The sequence below is a fragment of the Coregonus lavaretus genome (assembly GCF_964263955.1).
Source record: "Coregonus lavaretus genome assembly, contig: HAP1_SCAFFOLD_1580, whole genome shotgun sequence".
Classification (NCBI taxonomy): Eukaryota; Metazoa; Chordata; class Actinopteri; order Salmoniformes; family Salmonidae; genus Coregonus; species Coregonus lavaretus.
In genome coordinates this window covers 31,572-57,998 of record NW_028156426.1, presented here as the reverse complement: position 1 = coordinate 57,998, position 26,427 = coordinate 31,572, and the positions used below count along the sequence as shown (strand labels likewise).

The window sequence follows — 26,427 nt, the reverse complement described above, 5'->3', positions numbered from 1 at the left end:
CGTTCATCTGTACAAACAATAGTACGCAAGTATAAACACCATGGGACCACGCAGCCGTCATACCACTCAGGAAGGAGACGTGTTCTGTCTCCTAGAGATTAACGTACTTTGGTGCGAAAAGTGCAAATCAATCCCAGAACAACAGCAAAGGACCTTGTGAAGATGCTGGAGGAAACAGGTACAAAAGTATCTATATCCACAGTAAAACTAGTCCTATATCGACATAACCTGAAAGGCCGCACAGCAAGGAAGAAGCCACTGCTCCAAAACCGCCATAAAAAAGCCAGACTACGGTTTGCAACTGCACATGGGGACAAAGTTTGTACTTTTTGGAGAAATGTCCTCTGGTCTGATGAAACAAAAATAGAACTGTTTGGCCATAATGACCATCGTTATGTTTGGAGGAAAAAGGGGGTTGCTTGCAAGCCGAAGAACACCATCCCAACTGTGAAACACGGGGGTGGCAGCATCATGCTGTGGGGGTGCTTTGCTGCAGGCGGGACTGGTGCACTTCACAAAATAGATGGCATCATGAGGAAGGAAAATTATGTGGATATATTGAAGCAACATCTCAAGACATCAGTCAGGAAGTTAAAGCTTGGTCGCAAATGGGTCTTCCAAATGGACAATGACCCCAAGCATACTTCCAAAGTTGTGGCAAAATGGCTTAAGGACAACAAAGTCAAGGTATTGGAGTGGCCATCACAAAGCCCTGACCTCAATCCTATAGAAAATATGTGGGCATAATTGAAAAAGTGTGTGCGAGCAAGGAGGCCTACAAACCTGACTCAGTTACACCAGCTCTGTCAGGAGGAATGGGTCAAAATTCACCCAACTTATTGTGGGAAGCTTGTGGAAGGCTACCCGAAACGTTTGACCCAAGTTAAACAATTTAAAGGCAATGCTACCAAATACTAATTGAGTGTATGTAAACTTCTGACCCACTGGGAATGTGATGAAAGAAATAAAAGCTGAAATAAATCATTCTCTCTACTATTATTCTGACATTACACATTCTTAAAATAAACTGGTGATCCTAACTGACCTAAGACAGGGAATTTTTACTAGGATTAAATGTCAGGAATTGTGAAAAACTGAGTTTAAATGTATTTGGCTAAGGTGTATGTAAACTTCCGACTTCAACTGTAACAGATCTGTGACCAGGGTAATATTGGGAGCTCTCTTTATAAAACCTTGCTCATAGCATCTTAGATATTTACCTCCTGTGTAGAAATGTTTGTAGTTGTCTTTAATGCAGGAACCCAAGGATGTCTTCAGATAACTCTCTGGAAGCTGAAACAAAGAGGATGTCTTCAGATAACTCTCTGGAAGCTGAAACAAAGAGGATGTCTTCAGATAACTCTCTGGAAGCTGAAACAAAGAGGATGTCTTCAGATAACTCTCTGGAAGCTGAAACAAAGAGGATGTCTTCAGATAACTCTCTGGAAGCTGAAACAAAGAGGATGTCTTCAGATAACTCTCTGGAAGCTGAAACAAAGAGGATGTCTTCAGATAACTCTCTGGAAGCTGAAACAAAGAGGATGTCTTCAGATAACTCTCTGGAAGCTGAAACAAAGAGGATGTCTTCAGATAACTCTCTGGAAGCTGAAACAAAGAGGATGTCTTCAGATAACTCTCTGGAAGCTGAAACAAAGAGGATGTCTTCAGATAACTCTCTGGAAGCTGAAACAAAGAGGATGTCTTCAGATAACTCTCTGGAAGCTGAAACAAAGAGGATGTCTTCAGATAACTCTCTGGAAGCTGAAACAAAGAGGATGTCTTCAGATAACTCTCTGGAAGCTGAAACAAAGAGGATGTCTTCAGATAACTCTCTGGAAGCTGAAACAAAGAGGATGTCTTCAGATAACTCTCTGAAAGCTGAAACAAAGAGGATGTCTTCAGATAACTCTCTGAAAGCTGAAACAAAGAGGATGTCTTCAGATAACTCTCTGGAAGCTGAAACAAAGAGGATGTCTTCAGATAACTCTCTGGAAGTTGAAACAAAGAGGATGTCTTCAGATAACTCTCTGGAAGCTGAAACAAAGAGGATGTCTTCAGATAACTCTCTGGAAGCTGAAACAAAGAGGATGTCTTCAGATAACTCTCTGGAAGCTGAAACAAAGAGGATGTCTTCAGATAACTCTCTGGAAGCTGAAACAAAGATGCACACATTGAAAATGGTTACACACACACGTCCCACGCACACGCACGTTTACACACACAACACACACACTGTAACAGGTGTCCTGATGGTCACCCAGCCTGTCAGCTACGAGGGTTCAGGTCTATGGTAGACAGCCTGTCAGCTACGAGGGTTCAGGTCTATAGTAGACAGCCTGTCAGCTACGAGGGTTCAGGTCTATAGTAGACAGCCAGTCAGCTACGAGGGTTCAGGTCTATAGTAGACAGCCTGTCAGCTACGAGGGTTCAGGTCTATAGTAGACAGCCAGTCAGCTACGAGGGTTCAGGTCTATAGTAGACAGCCAGTCAGCTACGAGGGTTCAGGTCTATGGTAGGCAGCCTGTCAGCTACGAGGGTTCAGGTCTATGGTAGGCAGCCTGTCAGCTACGAGGGTTCAGGTCTATGGTAGGCAGCCAGTCAGCAACGAGGGTTCAGGTCTATAGTAGGCAGCCTGTTAGCTACGAGGGTTCAGGTCTATGGTAGACAGCCTGTCAGCTACGAGGGTTCAGGTCTATGGTAGGCAGCCTGTCAGCTACGAGGGTTCAGGTCTATAGTAGACAGCCTGTTAGCTACGAGGGTTCAGGTCTATAGTAGGCAGCCTGTCAGCTAGGAGGGTTCAGGTCTATAGTAGGCAGCCTGTCAGCTACGAGGGTTCAGGTCTATGGTAGGCAGCCTGTCAGCTACGAGGGTTCAGGTCTATAGTAGGCAGCCTGTCAGCTACGAGGGTTCAGGTCTATAGTAGACAGCCTGTTATCTACGAGGGTTCAGGTCTATGGTAGGCAGCCTGTTAGCTACGAGGGTTCAGGTCTATGGTAGGCAGCCTGTCAGCTATGAGGGTTCAGGTCTATGGTAGGCAGCCTGTCAGCTACGAGGGTTCAGGTCTATAGTAGACAGCCTGTCAGATACGAGGGTTCAGGTCTATAGTAGACAGCCTGTCAGCTACGAGGGTTCATGTCTATGGTAGACAGCCTGTCAGCTACGAGGGTTCAGGTCTATGGTAGGCAGCCTGTCAGCTACGAGGGTTCAGGTCTATAGTAGACAGCCTGTTAGCTACGAGGGTTCAGGTCTATGGTAGGCAGCCTGTCAGCTACGAGGGTTCAGGTCTATGGTAGGCAGCCTGTCAGCTACGAGGGTTCAGGTCTATGGTAGGCAGCCTGTCAGCTACGAGGGTTCAGGTCTATGGTAGGCAGCCTGTCAGCTACGAGGGTTCAGGTCTATAGTAGGCAGCCTGTCAGCTACGAGGGTTCAGATCTATGGTAGGCAGCCTGTCAGCTACGAGGGTTCAGATCTATGGTAGGCAGCCTGTCAGCTACGAGGGTTCAGGTCTATAGTAGGCAGCCTGTCAGCTACGAGGGTTCAGGTCTATGGTAGGCAGCCTGTCAGCTACGAGGGTTCAGGTCTATAGTAGACAGCCTGTTAGCTACGAGGGTTCAGGTCTATGGTAGGCAGCCTGTCAGCTACGAGGGTTCAGGTCTATAGTAGGCAGCCTGTCAGCTACGAGGGTTCAGGTCTATGGTAGGCAGCCTGTTAGCTACGAGGGTTCAGGTCTATAGTAGGCAGCCTGTTAGCTACGAGGGTTCAGGTCTATGGTAGACAGCCTGTCAGCTACGAGGGTTCAGGTCTATGGTAGGCAGCCTGTCAGCTACGAGGGTTCAGGTCTATGGTAGGCAGCCTGTCAGCTACGAGGGTTCAGGTCTATAGTAGGCAGCCTGTCAGCTACGAGGGTTCAGGTCTATAGTAGACAGCCTGTTAGCTACGAGGGTTCAGGTCTATAGTAGGCAGCCTGTTAGCTACGAGGGTTCAGGTCTATGGTAGACAGCCTGTCAGCTACGAGGGTTCAGGTCTATGGTAGGCAGCCTGTCAGCTACGAGGGTTCAGGTCTATAGTAGACAGCCTGTTAGCTACGAGGGTTCAGGTCTATAGTAGGCATTCTGTCAGCTAGGAGGGTTCAGGTCTATAGTAGGCAGCCTGTCAGCTACGAGGGTTCAGGTCTATGGTAGGCAGCCTGTCAGCTACGAGGGTTCAGGTCTATAGTAGGCAGCCTGTCAGCTACGAGGGTTCAGGTCTATAGTAGACAGCCTGTTATCTACGAGGGTTCAGGTCTATGGTAGGCAGCCTGTTAGCTACGAGGGTTCAGGTCTATGGTAGGCAGCCTGTCAGCTATGAGGGTTCAGGTCTATGGTAGGCAGCCTGTCAGCTACGAGGGTTCAGGTCTATAGTAGACAGCCTGTCAGCTACGAGGGTTCAGGTCTATAGTAGACAGCCTGTCAGCTACGAGGGTTCATGTCTATGGTAGACAGCCTGTCAGCTACGAGGGTTCAGGTCTATGGTAGGCAGCCTGTCAGCTACGAGGGTTCAGGTCTATAGTAGACAGCCTGTTAGCTACGAGGGTTCAGGTCTATGGTAGGCAGCCTGTCAGCTACGAGGGTTCAGGTCTATGGTAGGCAGCCTGTCAGCTACGAGGGTTCAGGTCTATGGTAGGCAGCCTGTCAGCTACGAGGGTTCAGGTCTATAGTAGACAGCCTGTTAGCTACGAGGGTTCAGGTCTATAGTAGGCAGCCTGTCAGCTAGGAGGGTTCAGGTCTATAGTAGGCAGCCTGTCAGCTACGAGGGTTCAGGTCTATGGTAGGCAGCCTGTCAGCTACGAGGGTTCAGGTCTATAGTAGGCAGCCTGTCAGCTACGAGGGTTCAGGTCTATAGTAGACAGCCTGTTATCTACGAGGGTTCAGGTCTATGGTAGGCAGCCTGTTAGCGACGAGGGTTCAGGTCTATGGTAGGCAGCCTGTCAGCTACGAGGGTTCAGGTCTATGGTAGGCAGCCTGTCAGCTACGAGGGTTCAGGTCTATAGTAGACAGCCTGTCAGCTACGAGGGTTCAGGTCTATAGTAGACAGCCTGTCAGCTACGAGGGTTCATGTCTATGGTAGACAGCCTGTCAGCTACGAGGGTTCAGGTCTATGGTAGGCAGCCTGTCAGCTACGAGGGTTCAGGTCTATAGTAGACAGCCTGTCAGCTACGAGGGTTCAGGTCTATAGTAGACAGCCTGTCAGCTACGAGGGTTCAGGTCTATAGTAGACAGCCTGTCAGCTACGAGGGTTCATGTCTATGGTAGACAGCCTGTCAGCTACGAGGGTTCAGGTCTATGGTAGGCAGCCTGTCAGCTACGAGGGTTCAGGTCTATGGTAGGCAGCCTGTCAGCTACGAGGGTTCAGGTCTATGGTAGGCAGCCTGTCAGCTACGAGGGTTCAGGTCTATGGTAGGCAGCCTGTCAGCTACGAGGGTTCAGGTTTATGGTAGGCAGCCTGTCAGCTACGAGGGTTCAGGTCTATAGTAGGCAGCCTGTCAGCTACGAGGGTTCAGATCTATGGTAGGCAGCCTGTCAGCTACGAGGGTTCAGATCTATGGTAGGCAGCCTGTCAGCTACGAGGGTTCAGGTCTATAGTAGGCAGCCTGTCAGCTACGAGGGTTCAGGTCTATGGTAGGCAGCCTGTCAGCTACGAGGGTTCAGGTCTATAGTAGACAGCCTGTTAGCTACGAGGGTTCAGGTCTATGGTAGGCAGCCTGTCAGCTACGAGGGTTCAGGTTTATAGTAGGCAGCCTGTCAGCTACGAGGGTTCAGGTCTATGGTAGGCAGCCTGTCAGCTACGAGGGTTCAGGTCTATAGTAGACAGCCTGTTAGCTACGAGGGTTCAGGTCTATAGTAGGCAGCCTGTTAGCTATGAGGGTTCAGGTCTATGGTAGACAGCCTGTCAGCTACGAGGGTTCAGGTCTATGGTAGGCAGCCTGTCAGCTACGAGGGTTCAGGTCTATAGTAGACAGCCTGTTAGCTACGAGGGTTCAGGTCTATAGTAGGCAGCCTGTCAGCTAGGAGGGTTCAGGTCTATAGTAGGCAGCCTGTCAGCTACGAGGGTTCAGGTCTATAGTAGGCAGCCTGTCAGCTACGAGGGTTCAGGTCTATAGTAGACAGCCTGTTATCTACGAGGGTTCAGGTCTATGGTAGGCAGCCTGTTAGCTACGAGGGTTCAGGTCTATGGTAGGCAGCCTGTCAGCTACGAGGGTTCAGGTCTATGGTAGGCAGCCTGTCAGCTACGAGGGTTCAGGTCTATAGTAGACAGCCTGTCAGCTACGAGGGTTCATGTCTATGGTAGACAGCCTGTCAGCTACGAGGGTTCAGGTCTATGGTAGGCAGCCTGTCAGCTACGAGGGTTCAGGTCTATAGTAGACAGCCTGTTAGCTACGAGGGTTCAGGTCTATGGTAGGCAGCCTGTCAGCTACGAGGGTTCAGGTCTATGGTAGGCAGCCTGTCAGCTACGAGGGTTCAGGTCTATGGTAGGCAGCCTGTCAGCTACGAGGGTTCAGGTCTATGGTAGGCAGCCTGTCAGCTACGAGGGTTCAGGTCTATAGTAGGCAGCCTGTCAGCTACGAGGGTTCAGATCTATGGTAGGCAGCCTGTCAGCTACGAGGGTTCAGATCTATGGTAGGCAGCCTGTCAGCTACGAGGGTTCAGGTCTATAGTAGGCAGCCTGTCAGCTACGAGGGTTCAGGTCTATGGTAGGCAGCCTGTCAGCTACGAGGGTTCAGGTCTATAGTAGACAGCCTGTTAGCTACGAGGGTTCAGGTCTATAGTAGGCAGCCTGTTAGCTACGAGGGTTCAGGTCTATGGAAGACAGCCTGTCAGCTACGAGGGTTCAGGTCTATAGTAGGCAGCCTGTCAGCTACGAGGGTTCAGGTCTATGGTAGACAGCCTGTCAGCTACGAGGGTTCAGGTCTATGGTAGGCAGCCTGTCAGCTACGAGGGTTCAGGTCTATAGTAGACAGCCTGTTAGCTACGAGGGTTCAGGTCTATAGTAGGCAGCCTGTCAGCTAGGAGGGTTCAGGTCTATAGTAGGCAGCCTGTCAGCTACGAGGGTTCAGGTCTATGGTAGGCAGCCTGTCAGCTACGAGGGTTCAGGTCTATAGTAGGCAGCCTGTCAGCTACGAGGGTTCAGGTCTATAGTAGACAGCCTGTTATCTACGAGGGTTCAGGTCTATGGTAGGCAGCCTGTTAGCTACGAGGGTTCAGGTCTATGGTCGGCAGCCTGTCAGCTACGAGGGTTCAGGTCTATGGTAGGCAGCCTGTCAGCTACGAGGGTTCAGGTCTATAGTAGACAGCCTGTCAGCTACGAGGGTTCAGGTCTATAGTAGACAGCCTGTCAGCTACGAGGGTTCATGTCTATGGTAGACAGCCTGTCAGCTACGAGGGTTCAGGTCTATGGTAGGCAGCCTGTCAGCTACGAGGGTTCAGGTCTATAGTAGACAGCCTGTCAGCTACGAGGGTTCAGGTCTATGGTAGGCAGCCTGTCAGCTACGAGGGTTCAGGTCTATGGTAGGCAGCCTGTCAGCTACGAGGGTTCAGGTCTATAGTAGACAGCCTGTCAGCTACGAGGGTTCAGGTCTATAGTAGACAGCCTGTCAGCTACGAGGGTTCAGGTCTATAGTAGACAGCCTGTCAGCTACGAGGGTTCAGGTCTATGGTAGACAGCCTGTCAGCTACGAGGGTTCAGGTCTATAGTAGACAGCCTGTCAGCTACGAGGGTTCAGGTCTATGGTAGGCAGCCTGTCAGCTACGAGGGTTCAGGTCTATGGTAGGCAGCCTGTCAGCTACGAGGGTTCAGGTCTATAGTAGACAGCCTGTCAGCTACGAGGGTTCAGGTCTATGGTAGGCAGCCTGTCAGCTACGAGGGTTCAGGTCTATGGTAGGCAGCCTGTCAGCTACGAGGGTTCAGGTCTATGGTAGACAGCCTGTCAGCTACGAGGGTTCAGGTCTATAGTAGGCAGCCTGTCAGCTACGAGGGTTCAGGTCTATAGTAGGCAGCCTGTCAGCTACGAGGGTTCAGGTCTATGGTAGGCAGCCTGTTAGCTACGAGGGTTCAGGTCTATAGTTGGCAGCCTGTCAGCTACGAGGGTTCAGGTCTATGGTAGGCAGCCTGTCAGCTACGAGGGTTCAGGTCTATAGTAGGGGTGAAGCAGAGTGAACACTTTGTGAACTACTGTCATTGGTTTACTACTCTACATGACCTTGTCCTGTTAATGCTTGATCTGTTACACCCTCTATGATATACAGATAGGCAGACAGGCAGACAGACACATGCGGTCGGACAGAGACAGACGGACGGACAGACAGATAGATGGACAGACATAGACGGACGGACAGACACACCACAGTGGTTGAGTACCAAATGACACCCTATTCCCTATATAGTGCACTACTTTAGACCAGAGAATGGCACCCTATTCCCTATATAGTGCACTACTTTAGACCAGAGAATGGCACCCTATTCCCTATATAGTGCACTACTTTAGACCAGAGAATGGCACCCTATTCCCTATATAGTGCACTACTTTAGACCAGAGAATGGCACCCTATTCCCTATATAGTGCACTACTTTAGACCAGAGAATGACACCCTATTCCCTATATAGAGCACTACTTTAGACCAGAGAATGGCACCCTATTCCCTATATAGTGCACTACTTTAGACCAGAGAATGGCACCCTATTCCCTATATAGTGCACTACTTTACATTTACATTTTTACATTTTTGTCATTTAGCAGACGCTCTTATCCAGAGCGACTTACAGTTAGTGAGTGCATACATTTTTATTTTTCATACTGGCCCCCCGTGGGAATCGAACCCACAACCCTGGCGTTGCAAACGCCATGCTCTACCAACTGAGCTACATCCCTGCCGGCCATTCCCTCCCCTAACCTGGACGACGCTGGGACAATTGTGCGCCGCCCCATGGGTCTCCCGGTCGCGGCCGGCTACGACAGAGCCTGGATTCGAACCAGGATCTCTAGTGGCACTGCGATGCCTTAGACCACTGCGCCACTCGGGAGACACTTTAGACCAGAGAATGACACCCTATTCCCTATATAGTGCACTACTTTAGACCAGAGAATGGCACCCTATTCCCTATATAGTGCACTACTTTAGACCAGAGAATGGCACCCTATTCCCTATATAGTGCACTACTTTAGACCAGAGAATGGCACCCTATTCCCTATATAGTGCACTACTTTAGACCAGAGAATGGTACCCTATTCCCTATATAGTGCACTACTTTAGACCAGAGACCTATTCCCTATATAGTGCACCAAACATCCACCTGTCCTGTTCTGTTCTGTACCTCTGTTCTGCTGCCTCTCATAGTAACACACCATTTCCAGAACCACTGACTGAACTTGAAACCGCCAGACAAAAATCCCTCTCCTCTGACGCAGCTGGCGTCAACAAAGCAGACTCACCTGATATCCAGAAATCATCAACTACAGATAGATCTACTAAGATGCAGAACACGTTCCTCTGTGGGTCTCAACTACTCCTGGCTGTCTCCCTGAGACAAAGCACACATTATGGGAGGAGAAACTCAGACTCAACACTCCATCTGATTGGAGGAGACAGGGGCTGGAGAACAGGGAGGTAGGAGGAGACAGGGGCTGGAGAACAGGGAGGTAGGAGGAGGCAGGGGCTGGAGAACAGGGAGGTAGGAGGAGGCAGGGGGTAGAGAACAGGGAGGTAGGAGGAGGCAGGGGCTGGGGAACAGGGAGGTAGGAGGAGGCAGGGGCTGGAGAACAGGGAGGTAGGAGGAGGCAGGGGCCAGAGAACAGGGAGGTAGGAGGAGGCAGGGGCTGGAGAACAGGGAGGTAGGAGGAGACAGGGGCTGGAGAACAGGGAGGTAGGAGGAGGCAGGGGCCAGAGAACAGGGAGGTAGGAGGAGGCAGGGGCTGGAGAACAGGGAGGTAGGAGGAGGCAGGGGCTGGAGAACAGGGAGGTAGGAGGAGGCAGGGGCTGGAGAACAGGGAGGTAGGAGGAGGCAGGGGCTGGAGAACAGGGAGGTAGGAGGAGGCAGGGGGCTGGAGAACAGGGAGGTAGGAGGAGGCAGGGGGCTGGAGAACAGGGAGGTAGGAGGAGGCAGGGGCTAGAGAACAGGGAGGTAGGAGGAGGCAGGGGCTGGAGAACAGGGAGGTAGGAGGAGGCAGGGGGTAGAGATCAGGGAGGTAAAGCAGCTAGAGTACGTCCCAAACAGCACCCAATTCCCCACAGAGTGCACTACTTTTGACCAGCACCCTACTATATAGGGAATAGGGTGTCTGTTGGGATACAGTCCGTCAGCCAGTCAGCCCTTTGATAGGGATATTTGATAGGGACATATGACTCCCCACGTGGTAGAGCTGAGACGCCTGCCATAGAGGTGTGTGTAGTGTGTTGCAGGCAGAACTGAGACGCCTGCCATAGAGGTGTGTGTAGTGTGTTGCAGGCTGAACTGAGACGACTGCCATAGAGGTGTGTGTAGTGTGTTGCAGGCAGAACTGAGACGACTGCCATAGAGGTGTGTGTAGTGTGTTGCAGGCAGAACTGAGACGACTGCCATAGAGGTGTGTGTAGTGTGTTGCAGGCAGAACTGAGACGACTGCCATAGAGGTGTGTAAGTAGTGCTCCCTCTGAACCCTGGTCTAAAGCAGTGCTCCCTCTGGACCCTGGTCTAAAGTAGTGCTCCCTCTGGGCCCTGGTCTAAAGTAGTGCTCCCTCTGGGCCCTGGTCTAAAGTAGTGCTCCCTCTGGACCCTGGTCTAAAGTAGTGCTCCCTGTGGACCCTGGTCTAAAGTAGTGCTCTCTCTGGACCCTGGTCTAAAGTAGTGCTCCCTCTGAACCCTGGTCTAAAGTAGTGCTCCCTATGGACCCTGGTCTAAAGTAGTGCTCTCTCTGGACCCTGGTCTAAAGTAGTGCTCCCTCTGGACCCTGGTCTAAAGTAGTGCTCCCTCTGGGCCCTGGTCTAAAGTAGTGCTCCCTATGGACCCTGGTCTAAAGTAGTGCTCCCTCTGGACCCTGGTCTAAAGTAGTGCTCCCTCTGGACCCTGGTCTAAAGTAGTGCTCCCTCTGGACCCTGGTCTAAAGTAGTGCTCCCTCTGGACCCTGGTCTAAAGTAGTGCTCCCTCTGGACCCTGGTCTAAAGTAGTGCTCCCTCTGGACCCTGGTCTAAAGTAGTGCTCCCTCTGGACCCTGGTCTAAAGTAGTGCTCCCTCTGGACCCTGGTCTAAAGTAGTGCTCCCTCTGGACCCTGGTCTAAAGTAGTGCTCCCTCTGGACCCTGGTCTAAAGTAGTGCTCCCTATGGGCCCTGGTCTAAAGTAGTGCTCCCTATGGACCCTGGTCTAAAGTAGTGCTCCCTGTGGACCCTGGTCTAAAGTAGTGCTCCCTATGGGCCCTGGTCTAAAGTAGTGCTCCCTATGGACCCTGGTCTAAAGTAGTGCTCCCTATGGACCCTGGTCTAAAGTAGTGCTCCCTCTGGACCCTGGTCTAAAGTAGTGCTCCCTCTGGGCCCTGGTCTAAAGTAGTGCTCCCTCTGGACCCTGGTCTAAAGTAGTGCTCCCTCTGGACCCTGGTCTAAAGTAGTGCTCCCTCTGGACCCTGGTCTAAAGTAGTGCTCCCTGTGGACCCTGGTCTAAAGTAGTGCTCCCTCTGGGCCCTGGTCTAAAGTAGTGCTCCCTGTGGACCCTGGTCTAAAGTAGTGCTCCCTCTGGACCCTGGTCTAAAGTAGTGCTCCCTCTGGACCCTGGTCTAAAGTAGTTCTCCCTCTGGACCCTGGTCTAAAGTAGTGCTCCCTCTGGACCCTGGTCTAAAGTAGTGCTCCCTCTGGACCCTGGTCTAAAGTAGTGCTCCCTCTGGACCCTGGTCTAAAGTAGTGCTCCCTCTGGACCCTGGTCTAAAGTAGTGCTCCCTCTGGACCCTGGTCTAAAGTAGTGCTCCCTCTGGACCCTGGTCTAAAGTAGTGCTCCCTCTGGACCCTGGTCTAAAGTAGTGCTCCCTATGGACCCTGGTCTAAAGTAGTGCTCCCTCTGGACCCTGGTCTAAAGTAGTGCTCCCTCTGGACCCTGGTCTAAAGTAGTGCTCCCTCTGGACCCTGGTCTAAAGCAGTGCTCCCTCTGAACCCTGGTCTAAAGTAGTGCTCCCTCTGGACCCTGGTCTAAAGTAGTGCTCCCTCTGGACCCTGGTCTAAAGTAGTGCTCCCTCTGGACCCTGGTCTAAAGCAGTGCTCCCTCTGGACCCTGGTCTAAAGTAGTGCTCCCTCTGAACCCTGGTCTAAAGTAGTGCTCCCTCTGAACCCTGGTCTAAAGTAGTGCTCCCTCTGAACCCTGGTCTAAAGTAGTGCTCCCTCTGGACCCTGGTCTAAAGCAGTGCTCCCTCTGGACCCTGGTCTAAAGTAGTGCTCCCTCTGGACCCTGGTCTAAAGTAGTGCTCCCTCTGGACCCTGGTCTAAAGTAGTGCTCTCTCTGGGCCCTGGTCTAGAGTAGTGCTCCCTCTGGGCCCTGGTCTAGTAGTGTTCCGATGGGTGAGATCCTAGATAGACATTTTGTGCTCAGCTCCAACTTGGCAGTAACACACATGGAGGCAGTGGTTCCTGCATCGTCCCTCAGATGTTGTTGTGAGATGCAGACAGACACTTCTCATAAGAGACCAAAGCCACCTCACACAGTCACACAACTGGTTTCACTGCAACTTGTATTCACCTGTATTCTCAATGGATTTCATATCTGCCTCACATGTCATTTCTGTGTCGTTATTGATTCTCTGTATTTCTGTGGAAGCGGCAACAATCTCTATTGTCCTCGGGGACAATAAAGTATTTAATATACTGTGGCAGCACACATCAGCCTGATAAATGCCAACTAGCATTTCATAGGACGAACATAAAACACAATGTCACTTTCCATAAAGAGAATGTCATGACCTTGACTTGCCCATTACATCGTGGCTCTACAGTCTGCAGCACTCATATTCCCATTGCCATAAAAACCAAGGCTGGCAACGCAACGTTGTAAAACACATGACATATTGAAATGAATAGAATGACTGATATAATGTGCTGTGACTGGCCACCCTATTCCCTACAGTGAGGGGGAAAAGTATTTGATCCCCTGCTGATTTTGTACGTTTGCCCACTGACAAAGACATGATCAGCCTATAATTTTAATGGTAGGTTTATTTGAAAAGTGAGAGACAGAATAACAACAAAAAAATCCAGAAAAACGCATGTCAACAATTTTATAAATTGATTTGCATTTTAATGAGCGAATTAAGTATTTGACCCCCTCTCAATCAGAAAGATTTCTGGCTCCCGGGTGTCTTTTATACAGGTAACGAGCTGAGATTAGGAGCACACTCTTAAAGGGAGTGCTCCTAATCTCAGTTTGTTACCTGTATAAAAAGACACCTGTCCACAGAAGCAATCAATCAATCCGATTCCAAACTCTCCACCATGGCCAAGACCAAAGAGCTCTCCAAGGATGTCAGGGACAAGATTGTAGACCTACACAAGGCTGGAATGGGCTACAAGACCATCGCCAAGCAGCTTGTTGTCAATCAGTGTTGCTTCCTAAGTGGACAGTTTGATTTCACAGAAGCGTGATTGACTTGGAGTTACATTGTGTAAAATATATATAAATATATAAAAATAAATCATCCATAGTACGACTGTCTTAAAGCACTGATCATCATCATCCTATATGGAGTGGGGTTTATGGTCCCTCAGGAGAATATGGTTCCATTAGGAACATGCATTATGCCTACATCACTGTTAGCTAACAGGACTATTTCAAGAGAACTTTAAAAAAATGATGATTCTGATAAAGGCATTGAAATGGTCCTCTGTAGCTCAGCTGGTAGAGCATGGCGCTTGTAACGCCAGGGTAGTGGGTTCGATCCCCGGGACCACCCATACACAAAAATATATGCACGCATGACTGTAAGTCGCTTTGGATAAAAGCGTCTGCTAAATGACATATTATTATTATTATTATTATGAAACTAATAGCATAGAGAGTCTTATTCTGAGATGATGGTGCCCAATACAGTGCATTGGGAAAGTATTCAGACCCCTTGACTTCTTCCACATTTGGAAAGGCACACACCTGTCTATATAAGGTCCCACAGTTGACAGTGCATGTTAGAGCAAAAAACCAAGCCATGAGGTCGAAGGAATTGTCCGTAGAGCTCAGAGACAGGATTGTGTCGAGGCACAGATCTGGGGAAGGGTACCAAAAAATGTCTGCAGTATTGAAGGTCCCCAAGAACACAGTGGCCTCCATCATTCTTAAATGGAAGAAGTTTGGAACCACCAAGACTCTTCCTAGAGCTGGCCACCTGGCCAAACTGAGCAATCGGGGGAGAAGGGCCTTGGTCAGGGAGGTGACCAAGAACCCAATGGTCACTCAGACAGAGCTCCAGAGTTTCTCTGTGGAGATGGGAGAACCTTCCAGCACTCCACCAATCAGGCCTTTATAGTAGAGTGGCCAGACGGAATCCACTCCTCAGTAAAAGGCACATGACAGCCCGTTTGGAGTTTGGTTTTTAAATTTTTTAGAGATTGCAAAATCCATTTTAGAATAAGGCTGTAATGTAACAAAATGTGGAAAAAGGGAAGGGGTCTGAATACTTTCCGAAGGCACGGTATATTTATATTTTTGCTAAAATTCACATTCTTTCACAATGATGGTTAAAATAAAAACATTTGAACCGAGTTGGAAATGCTTTTAATACTCACCCACAACGTTGGGATAACTGTGTTCATGTCTTACTACAGCATCTTGCTTTGTGGAGCGCTTATTCCAACAAAACGCCAAATGAACTGTCACGCTTTGCAACTTTCCAACTCCGTCCAAGCACTCATGGGATTGTATAGCTCTGGTCCAGGGCGATAGAGCCCGTTCCTCCACTAGTACTACAGAGGCAGCTCGTTGTCGTCGCAGGATGGACCAGAGCTAGGGATTGTTCTACAGGGTTTGTCTTGGCTCCACGACACGACGACTGAGTCCCAAACGGCACCCAATTCTCCACAGAGTACACTACTTTTGACTAGAGGCCACTTTTGACCCAAACCCTGGTCAGCAGTAGTCCGCTGTATAGGGCATAGGGTGCATTGTGGGACGGGGAAGAGAGAGGGGGGGGGCAAGCTAAAGATTAATTCGTTCCTGTGTAGAGGATTAGAAAACACAGGAGAAATGTTCTCACAGAAAAAGTAAGTTTACATTACGTCTTATATACTGCTGGAGTTACACTAGAATATAAACTACTGTAGTTATACTAGGATATAAACTACTGTAGTTACACTAGGATATAAACTACTGTATACTAGGATATAAACTACTGTAGTTACACTAGGATATAAACTACTGTAGTTATACTAGGATATAAACTACTGGAGTTACACTAGGATATAAACTACTGTAGTTACACTAGGATATAAACTACTGTAGTTACACTAGGATATAAACTACTGTAGTTACACTAGGATATAAACTACTGTAGTTACACTAGGATATAAACTACTGTAGTTACACTAGGATATAAACTACTGTAGTTACACTAGGATATAAACTACTGTATACTAGGATATAAACTACTGTAGTTACACTAGGATATAAACTACTGTAGTTATACTAGGATATAAACTACTGGAGTTACACTAGGATATAAACTACTGTAGTTACACTAGGATATAAACTACTGTAGTTACACTAGGATATAAACTACTGTAGTTACACTAGGATATAAACTACTGTAGTTACACTAGGATATAAACTACTGTAGTTACACTAGGATATAAACTACTGTAGTTACACTAGGATATAAACTACTGGAGTTACACTAGGATATAAACTACTGTAGTTACACTAGGATATAAACTACTGTAGTTACACTAGGATATAAACTACTGTAGTTACACTAGGATATAAACTACTGGAGTTACACTAGGATATAAACTACTGTAGTTACACTAGGATATAAACTAATGGAGTTACACTAGGATATAAACTACTGTAGTTACACTAGGATATAAACTACTGGAGTTACACTAGGATATAAACTACTGGAGTTACACTAGGATATAAACTACTGTAGTTACACTAGGATATAAACTACTGTAGTTACACTAGGATATAAACTACTGTAGTTATACTAGGATATAAACTACTGTAGTTACACTAGGATATAAACTACTGTAGTTACACTAGGATATAAACTACTGTAGTTACACTAGGATATAAACTACAGTAGTTACACTAGGATATAAACTACTGTAGTTACACTAGGATATAAACTACTGGAGTTACACTAGGATATAAACTACTGTAGTTACACTAGGATATAAACTACTGTAGTTACACTAGGATATAAACTACTGTAGTTACACTAGGATATAAACTACTGTAGTTACACTAGAATATAAACTACTGTAGTTACACTAGGATATAAACTACTGTAGTTACACTAGGATATAAACTACTGTAGTTACACTAGGATATAAACTACTGGAGTTACACTAGGATATAAACTACTGTAGTTATACTAGGATATAAACTACTGGAGTTACACTAGGATATAAACTACTGTAGTTACACTAGGATATAAACTACTGTAGTTACACTAGGATATAAACTACTGTAGTTACACTAGGATATAAACTACTGTAGTTACACTAGGATATAAACTACTGTAGTTACACTAGGATATAAACTACTGTAGTTACACTAGGATATAAACTACTGTAGTTACACTAGGATATAAACTACTGTAGTTACACTAGGATATAAACTACTGTAGTTACACTAGGATATAAACTACTGGAGTTACACTAGGATATAAACTACTGTAGTTACACTAGGATATAAACTAATGGAGTTACACTAGGATATAAACTACTGTAGTTACACTAGGATATAAACTACTGGAGTTACACTAGGATATAAACTACTGGAGTTACACTAGGATATAAACTACTGTAGTTACACTAGGATATAAACTACTGTAGTTACACTAGGATATAAACTACTGTAGTTATACTAGGATATAAACTACTGTAGTTACACTAGGATATAAACTACTGTAGTTACACTAGGATATAAACTACTGTAGTTACACTAGGATATAAACTACTGTAGTTACACTAGGATATAAACTACTGTAGTTACACTAGGATATAAACTACAGTAGTTACACTAGGATATAAACTACTGTAGTTATACTAGGATATAAACTACTGTAGTTACACTAGGATATAAACTACTGTAGTTACACTAGGATATAAACTACTGTAGTTACACTAGGATATAAACTACTGTAGTTACACTAGGATATAAACTACTGTAGTTACACTAGGATATAAACTACTGTAGTTACACTAGGATATAAACTACTGTAGTTACACTAGGATATAAACTACTGGAGTTACACTAGGATATAAACTACTGGAGTTACACTAGGATATAAACTACTGGAGTTACACTAGGATATAAACTACTGGAGTTACACTAGGATATAAACTACTGGAGTTACACTAGGATATAAACTACTGGAGTTACACTAGGATATAAACTACTGTAGTTACACTAGGATATAAACTACTGTAGTTACACTAGAATATAAACTACTGTAGTTACACTAGGATATAAACTACTGTAGTTACACTAGGATATAAACTACTGTAGTTACACTAGAATATAAACTCATCTTTAAGTACAATAGTCATGTTGTAGAGAAAAATATTTGATGTACACTACCGGTCAAAAGTTTTAGAACACCTACTCATTCAAGGGTTTTTCTTTATTTTTACTATTTTCTACATTGTAGAATAATAGTGAAGACATCAAAACTATGAAATAACACATATGGAATCATGTAGTAACCAAAAAAGTGTTAAACAAATCAAAATATATGTCACATTTGAGATTCTTCAATTAGCCACCCTTTGCCTTGATGACAGCTTTGCACACACTTGGCATTCTCTCAACCAGCTTCATGAGGTAGTCACCTGGAATGCATTTCAATTATTGCAAAGAAACCACTACTAAAGGACACCAATAATAAGAAGAGACTTGCTTGGGCCAAGAAACACGAGCAATGGACATTAGACCGGTGGAAATTTGTCCTTTGGTCTGGAGTCCAAATTTGAGATTTTTGGTTCCAACCGCCGTGTCTTTGTGAGACGCGGTGTGGGTGAACAGATGATCTCTGCATGTGTATTTCCCACCGTAAAGCATGGAGGAGGAGGTGTTATGATGTGGGGGTGCTTTGCTGTTGACACTGTCTGTGATTTATTTAGAATTCAAGGCACACTTATCCATCATGGATACCACAGCATTCTGCAGCGATACACCATCCCATCTGGTTTGGGCTTAGTGGGACTATCATTTGTTTTTCAACAGGACAATGACCCAACACATCTCCAGGCTGTGTAGGGGCTATTTTACCAAGAAGGAGAGTGATGGAGTGCTGCATCAGATGACCTGGCCTCCACAATCCCCCGATCTCAACCCAATTGAGATGGTTTGGAATGAGTCGGACGGCAGAGTGAAGGAAAAGCAGCCAACAAGTGCTCAGCATATGTGGGAACTCCTTCAAGACTGTTGGAAAAGCATTCCAGGTGAAGCTGGTTGAGAGAATGCAAAAGAGTGTGCAAAGCTGTCATCAGGTCAAAGGGTGGCTATTTGAAGAATCTCACATATAAAATGTATTTTCATTTGTTGAGCACTTTTTTGGTTACTACATGATTCCATATGTGTTATTTCATAGTTTTGATGTCTTCACTATTATTCTACAATGTAGAAAATAGTAAAAAAAATTAAAGAAAAACCCTTGAATGAGTACTTTGGACCGGTAGTGTATATTTGACTGCTTTGCGTTTCAGGTGGCAGCAGTAGTAGTAGTGGTAAAACAATGTGTTATTCATTCCTCTTTCTTGTTACATAAAAACCAATGTCAACATCACTGACTGTAACCCGTGCTGTAGCCAACTGCAGGGTTGTTTCAATCACTAAGCCATTGTTGGTAACTCAGTGGCTTTCTGTCCTAAAAGTACGACCTACCTTTAACGTAGTAAATACTGAAAACCTTCTTTACCCGTGTCCCAAATGGAACCCTATCCCTTACGTAGTGGACGACTTTTTGACCAGAGCCCTATTCAATACAAAGTGCACTACTTGGCCCTGGTCAAACTCAGTGCGCTTTAATAAGGAATAGGGTGCCATTTTGGGACGAAGGGCAGGTTTATACGACCTGCAGGTTCTATTGAGCAGCTCTCAGGCTGACTGTAAAGCACAGATGAGATGAGCACAGCGGAAGGTGAAACTTCATTGGAGTAAAGTGGCCATTTGTAGATTTGCTAAAAGGGCAGATGTGGCTGTGAATGTTTATGGACTCAATAAACCCATTACATGGCCTATCTATTGATTACCCAATAAACCCATTACATGGCCTATCTATTGATTACCCAATAAACCCATTACATGGCCTATCTATTGATTACCCAATAAACCCATTACATGGCCTATCTATTGATTACCCAATAAACCCATTACATGGCCTATCTATTGATTACCCAATAAACCCATTACATGGCCTATCTATTGATTACCCAATAAACCCATTACATGGCCTATCTATTGATTACTCAATAAACCCATTACATGGCCTATCTATTGATTACCCAATAAACCCATTACATGGCCTATCTATTGATTACCCAATAAACCCATTACATGGCCTATCTATTGATTACCCAATAAACCCATTACATGGCCTATCTATTGATTACCCAATAAACCCATTACATGGCCTATCTATTGATTACCCAATAAACCCATTACATGGCCTATCTATTGATTACCCAATAAACCCATTACATGGCCTATCTATTGATTACCCAATAAACCCATTACATGGCCTATCTATTGATTACCCAATAAACCCATTACATGGCCTATCTATTGATTACCCAATAAACCCATTACATGGCCTATCTATTGATTACCCAATAAACCCATTACATGGCCCATCTATTGATTACAGTATGATTCATAAAAACACTTAACAGAGTGGAAAAACAGACCTTTGGGTTGTCATTCTTAATTAAAATGGTCCTTTTGACAAATCACCCTTCTGACCAATCACCCTTCATGGCTCCTGGGTTTCCCTCATGATAACTACAAAGACTCATGGCTCCTGGGTTTCCCTCATTATAACTACAAAGACTCATGGCTCCTGGATTTCCCTCAATATAACTACAAAGACTCATGGCTCCTGGGTTTCCCTCAATATAACTACAAAGACTCATGGCTCCTGGATTTCCCTCAATATAACTACAAAGACTCATGGCTCCTGGATTTCCCTCAATATAACTACAAAGACTCATGGCTCCTGGGTTTCCCTCAATATAACTACAAAGACTCATGGCTCCTGGGTTTCCCTCAATATAACTACAAAGACTCATGGCTCCTGGATTTCCCTCAATATAACTACAAAGACTCATGGCTCCTGGATTTCCCTCAATATAACTACAAAGACTCATGGCTCCTGGGTTTCCCTCATTATAACTACAAAGACTCATGGCTCCTGGGTTTCCATCATTATAACTACAAAGACTCATGGCTCCTGGGTTTCCCTCAATATAACTACAAAGTGTGGGAGAAAAATCATGTATTTACCTGATTTGTTTAATATTTATAGTTAACAATTAATTTGCTTAACAATAGTAGAGACATTTCTTAACTACCAACGCTGTGCTTTCCATAAGGATGGTTTCCTCCAGCTCCCTGCAGCTGGTCTGGGCGTGTAGTCACATGGGATAGAGATCAACTGGAGGAACAGACAGACCTGCAATGTTTCCATTTCTCGTTGCTTCCTGGTCACATGGTCAAGACAAAGAGCCTCAGAGTGACAACAGTTTTTTCAGTTCATCCTGTCTTTTACTATCTTCCAAGGGCGCAGCTGTGTGGAGATATGGGCAGTAACGGAGCTAACGTTATCAGTTGTTTGTGCGCTATGACCCCGATACGCATAGCCGCAAACAGAAAACAAGGTATCTCCTGATCTGCCGGGGAGGGGTTGAACCAGCCATGACTAAGCATTTTTTTAGGTCCAATATATAAGACGTCAGCATTTCCTGTTCGTTGAGCTCTCACTCTATTCACTTTGGTGTGGGTATTGTGACCAGCTCTCTTATCGATACGTTTTTTTATCAAGTTAATATTGTCAAGGCGTCAGTGTAATGCGGTAGGACGAAGTCAGGCGCAGGACACAGAGCTACTCGGAAAACGTACTTTACTCGTAGGTATCTTAATGAACAAACCCGCTCACATACGACAACCAGAACACGGACAAACACGCTCACATACGACAACCAGAACACGGACAAACACGCACAACACGCAGTGTGAGCCAGAGGGTTAAATAGGGAAGACATAACTACATGATGGGGAAACAGGTGAGACCGATACAGACAAAACAAATAGAACATAGAAACATGGATCGGTAGCAGCTAGTACTCCGGTGACGACGAACGCCGAAGCCTGCCCGAGCAAGGAGGAGGGGCAGCCTCGGCTGAATTTGTGACAAATATTCTGATTGGTGATTGACCTTGTCTCTCCTCAATATTGATTAAAATATCCATCACAAAAGACTCATGGCTCCTGGGTTTCCCTCAAATAATTAAAGAGCAGCAGTAAAATAAAATAACAGTAGGGAGGCTATATCCAGGGGGTACCGGTACAGAGTCAATGCGCGGGGGCACCGGTTAGTCGAGGTAATTGGGGTAATATGTACATGTAGGTAGAGTTAAAGTGACTATGCATAAATAATAAACAGAGTAGCAGCAGCGTAAAAGAGGGGGTTGGGGTGGGGTTGGGTAGGGGGCAATGCAAATAGCTCGGGTAGCCATGATTAGCTGTTCAGGAGTCTTATGGCTTGGGGGTAGAAGCTATTGAGAAGCCTTTTGGACCGAGACTTGGCGCTCCGGTACCGCTTGCCGTGCGGTAGCAGAGAGAACAGTCTATGACTAGGGTGGCTGGAGTCTTTGACCATTTTTAGGGCCTTCCTCTGACACCGCCTGGTATAGAGGTCCTGGATGGCAGGAAACTTGGCCCCAGTGATGTACTGGGCCGTACGTACTACCCTCTGTAGTGCCTTGCGGTCGGAGGCCGAGCAGTTGCCATACCAGGCGGTGATGCAACCAGTCAGGATGCTCTCGATGGTGCAGCTGTAGAACCTTTTGAGGATCTGAGGACCCATGCCAAATCTTTTCAGTCTCCGGAGCAGGAATAGGCTTTGTCGTGCCCTCTTCACGACTGTCTTGGTGTGTTTGAACCATGATAGTTTGTTGGTGATGTGGACACCAAGGAACTTGAAGCTCTCATGTAGTAGAGCTTCATGTAGTAGTGTTGAGGTCATGTAGTAGTGTTGAGGTCATGTAGTAGTGTTGAGGTCATGTTGTGGTGTTGAGGTCATGTAGTGGTGTTGAGGTCATGTAGTAGTGTTGAGGTCATGTAGTAGTGTTGGGGTCATGTAGTGGTGTTGAGGTCATGTAGTAGTGTTTAGGTCATGTAGTAGTGTTGAGGTCATGTAGTAGTGTTGGAGTCATGTAGTGGTGTTGAGGTCATGTAGTGGTGTTGAGGTCATGTAGTAGTGTTGAGGTCATGTAGTAGTGTTGAGGTCATGTAGTAGTGTTGAGGTCATGTAGTAGTGTTGGAGTCATGTAGTGGTGTTGGAGTCATGTAGTGGTGTTGAGGTCATTTACTAGTGTTGAGGTCATGTAGTAGTGTTGGAGTCATGTAGTGGTGTTGAGGTCATGTAGTAGTGTTGAGGTCATGTAGTAGTGTTGGAGTCATGTAGTGGTGTTGAGGTCATGTAGTAGTGTTGAGGTCATGTAGTAGTGTTGGAGTCATGTAGTGGTGTTGAGGTCATTTACTAGTGTTGAGGTCATGCAGTAGTGTTGGAGTCATGTAGTGGTGTTGGAGTCATGTAGTAGTGTTGGAGTCATGTAGTAGTGTTGGAGTCATGTAGTAGTGTTGGAGTCATGTAGTAGTGTTGGAGTCATGTAGTAGTGTTGGAGTCATGTAGTAGTGTTGAGGTCATGTAGTAGTGTTGGAGTCATGTAGTAGTGTTGGAGTCATGTAGTAGTGTTGAGGTCATGTAGTAGTGTTGGAGTCATGTAGTAGTGTTGAGGTCATGTAGTAGTGTTGGAGTCATGTAGTAGTGTTGGAGTCATGTAGTAGTGTTGGAGTCATGTAGTAGTGTTGAGGTCATGTAGTGGTGTTGGAGTCATGTAGTAGTGTTGAGGTCATGTAGTAGTGTTGGGGTCATGTAGTGGTGTTGAGGTCATGTAGTAGTGTTGGGGTCATGTAGTAGTGTTGAGGTCATGTAGAGGTCATGTAGTGGTGTTGGAGTCATGTAGTAGTGTTGGGGTCATGTAGTAGTGTTGGAGTCATGTAGTAGTGTTGAGGTCATGTAGTAGTGTTGGAGTCATATAGTAGTGTTGGAGTCATGTAGTAGTGTTGAGGTCATGTAGTAGTGTTGGAGTCATGTAGTAGTGTTGAGGTCATGTAGTAGTGTTGGAGTCATGTAGTAGTGTTGGAGTCATGTAGTAGTGTTGGAGTCATGTAGTGGTGTTGAGGTCATGTAGTAGTGTTGGAGTCATGTAGTAGTGTTGGGGTCATGTAGTAGTGTTGAGGTCATGTAGTAGTGTTGAGGTCATGTAGTAGTGTTGGAGTCATGTAGTAGTGTTGGAGTCATGTAGTGGTGTTGAGGTCATGTAGTAGTGTTGGAGTCATGTAGTAGTGTTGGAGTCATGTAGTGGTGTTGGAGTCATGTAGTAGTGTTGGAGTCATGTAGTGGTGTTGGAGTCATGTAGTAGTGTTGGGGTCATGTAGTGGTGTTGAGGTCATGTAGTAGTGTTGGAGTCATGTAGTAGTGTTGGAGTCATGTAGTGGTGTTGGAGTCATGTAGTAGTGTTGGAGTCATGTAGTAGTGTTGGAGTCATGTAGTAGTGTTGGAGTCATGTAGTAGTGTTGGGGTCATGTAGTGGTGTTGGAGTCATGTAGTAGTGTTGAGGTCATGTAGTGGTGTTGAGGTCAATTCTATATAATTTAATTCCATTCAGGATGTCATTTATTGATATTGTACTCACTGAATTGAAATGGAACGGACCCCATCCCCCCCTCCCCCCTCCCTCCCCCCCTCCCTCCATCCCTCCGCCCCCCTCCCTCCATCCATCCCTCCCTCCATCGTCATGTATCTAGCACAGCATCAGTCAGTTTGTGGATCCCAAATGGCATCCTATTCCCTACATAATGCATTATTTGTGTGGGTCCTGGTCAAAAGTAAGAATAGGGTGTGTCCTCACCCATCTGTATGTTGTAGAGGTTCACCAGCAGGTGGCAGTGCTGCCCTTCACAGGAGACTGACTGGCTGTGTTCCTAGAGTCATCTCTTCCTCTATCATTTACATTTACTATCAGATCAGGAGTCTGTGTGTGTGTGTGTGTGTGTGTGTGTGTGTGTGTGTGTGTGTGTGTGTGTGTGTGTGTGGGTGTGGTGTGTGGGGTGTGTGTGTGGGGTGTGTGTGTGTGTGGGGTGTGTGGTGTGTGTGTGTGGGGTGTGTGTGTGTGTGTGTGTGTGTGTGTGTGTGTGTGGTGTGTGTGTGTTGACATTGTGTTTCCGAATGACATCACCAAGAGGTAGAATATATAGTGAAAACAACAGTGGGAAACGGAACGTTGAGGAACACTGAAACTTACCATTGATTTGTCAGAGGACAAACCATCCACAGAGACGCACTGATATCTTTCAGACAGATAAGATCTAAACCAGGCAAGAACTTGTCCGTGTCGACCAATTAGGGTTTCCAATCTCTCCAGAAGAATGTGGTGATCGATGGTGTCAAAAGCAGCACTAAGGTCTAGGAGCACGAGGACAGATGCAGAGCCTCGGTCTAACGCCATTAAAAGGTCATTTACCACCTTCACGAGTGCAGTCTCAGTACGATGATGGGGTCTAAAACCAGACTGAAGTGTTTCGTGTACATTTTTTGTCTTCAGGAAGGCAGTGAGTTGCTGCACAACATATATTATCTTCAGATTAGCCTTTACGTCGGTAGCCCTGCCCCCTGGTAAACAGTGAATGATCGCTGGATGATTATAGGTCTAATATTGCAGGTAATGGAGTCGCCAATGACTAGAGTTTTACATTTCTCCGAGCTAATGATGGGAGGCTTCGGCAGCACAGACACCGTAACATTTTACATTTTAGTCATTTAGCAGACGCTCTTATCCAGAGCCACTTACAGTTAGTGAGTGCGTACATTTTCATACTGGCCCCCCGTGGGGAAACGAACCCACAACCCTGGCGTTGCAAGCGCCATGCTCTACCAACTGAGCTACACGGGTGGAGGAGAGACCTGGGAAGGCTCTGACTCCGACTCGTTGCTTTATGGGGAGAACCGGTTGAAAGCTTCTGTCGGCTGAATGAGCGACACCGGTTGAGCATGTCGACAGCATTTCTTTCCAGAAGCATGAGAAAATTGTCCGGCTGCGGGGGCTGTGTGGGGGGGATTAATACTACTATCTGTACTTACTGGTGGCACAGACGCTGTTTCATCCTTTCCTACACTTACATTGTCTTTGCCTAACGATTGCATCTGAAGCTGTGCTTACAGCACGGCTATCCTCACCATAAGGCGATAGTTCTCCTGTATATTATGAGCACAGCGACTGCAATTAGATGGCATAGTGTTACTGTTACTACTTAGCTTCGGCTGGTGGAGGTCCTGTAGAACCATGTCCAGATAAAGGGTCCTGTAGAACCATGTCCAGATAAAGGGTCCTGTAGAACCATGTCCAGATAAAGCCTCCTGTAGAACCATGTCCAGATAAAGGGTCCTGCAGAACCATGTCCAGATAAAGGGTCCTGTAGAACCATGTCCAGATAAAGGGTCCTGCAGAACCATGTCCAGATAAAGGGTCCTGTAGAACCATGTCCAGATAAAGGGTCCTGTAGAACCATGTCCAGATAAAGCCTCAGGGGTGAAAAAGTTGAATCAAAAAAGTTGAGCGAGGAAATAACTAAGACGTTGGTAAATTCGTGAAATGCAGAGTTTTGATTAAACGGTTATTAAAAGTAAAAAAAAAATGAAACATTTGTCAGATATCCAAGCAGTAACGAACCGCACAGCAGCGCAGAGACAACGTGAGTTATATCCAAGCAGTAACGAACCGCACAGCAGCGCAGAGACAACGTGATTTTGTGGACTTTTGTCTTTCAGGAGAGCTAACGGCCTGCATCTTCATAACATGAATCTGTCCCAAATGGAACCCTATTCACTATGGGCCCTGGTCTAAAGTAGTGCACTATAAAGGGAATAGGGTGCCATTCTCTGGTCTAAA

At 46.2% G+C, this 26,427-nt stretch overlaps 1 protein-coding gene across 4 annotated transcripts in view; it reads right to left on the bottom strand.

The window, feature by feature from the left end:
• Positions 1-14,916, bottom strand: part of LOC311126351 (b(0,+)-type amino acid transporter 1-like) — a gene marked incomplete at its 3' end in the record, with an annotated part of 58,673 nt that extends 43,757 nt beyond the window's left edge. The window contains exons 1-2 of one of the 4 annotated variants that reach the window (XM_084200356.1): positions 14,761-14,916; positions 1,221-1,293 (exon numbers count right to left, since the gene is read on the bottom strand). Coding sequence is in view for 2 of the 4 variants with exons in the window: in XM_084200354.1 (XP_084056480.1) it covers positions 14,761-14,787 (27 nt within the window). Of the gene's footprint in view, positions 1-1,220; positions 1,294-9,466; positions 9,538-14,760 lie in introns of those variants that run through there. The other 3 variants (XM_084200357.1, XM_084200354.1, XM_084200355.1) reach the window with 3 other exon arrangements.
• Between the last annotated feature and the right edge of the window lie 11,511 nt (positions 14,917-26,427).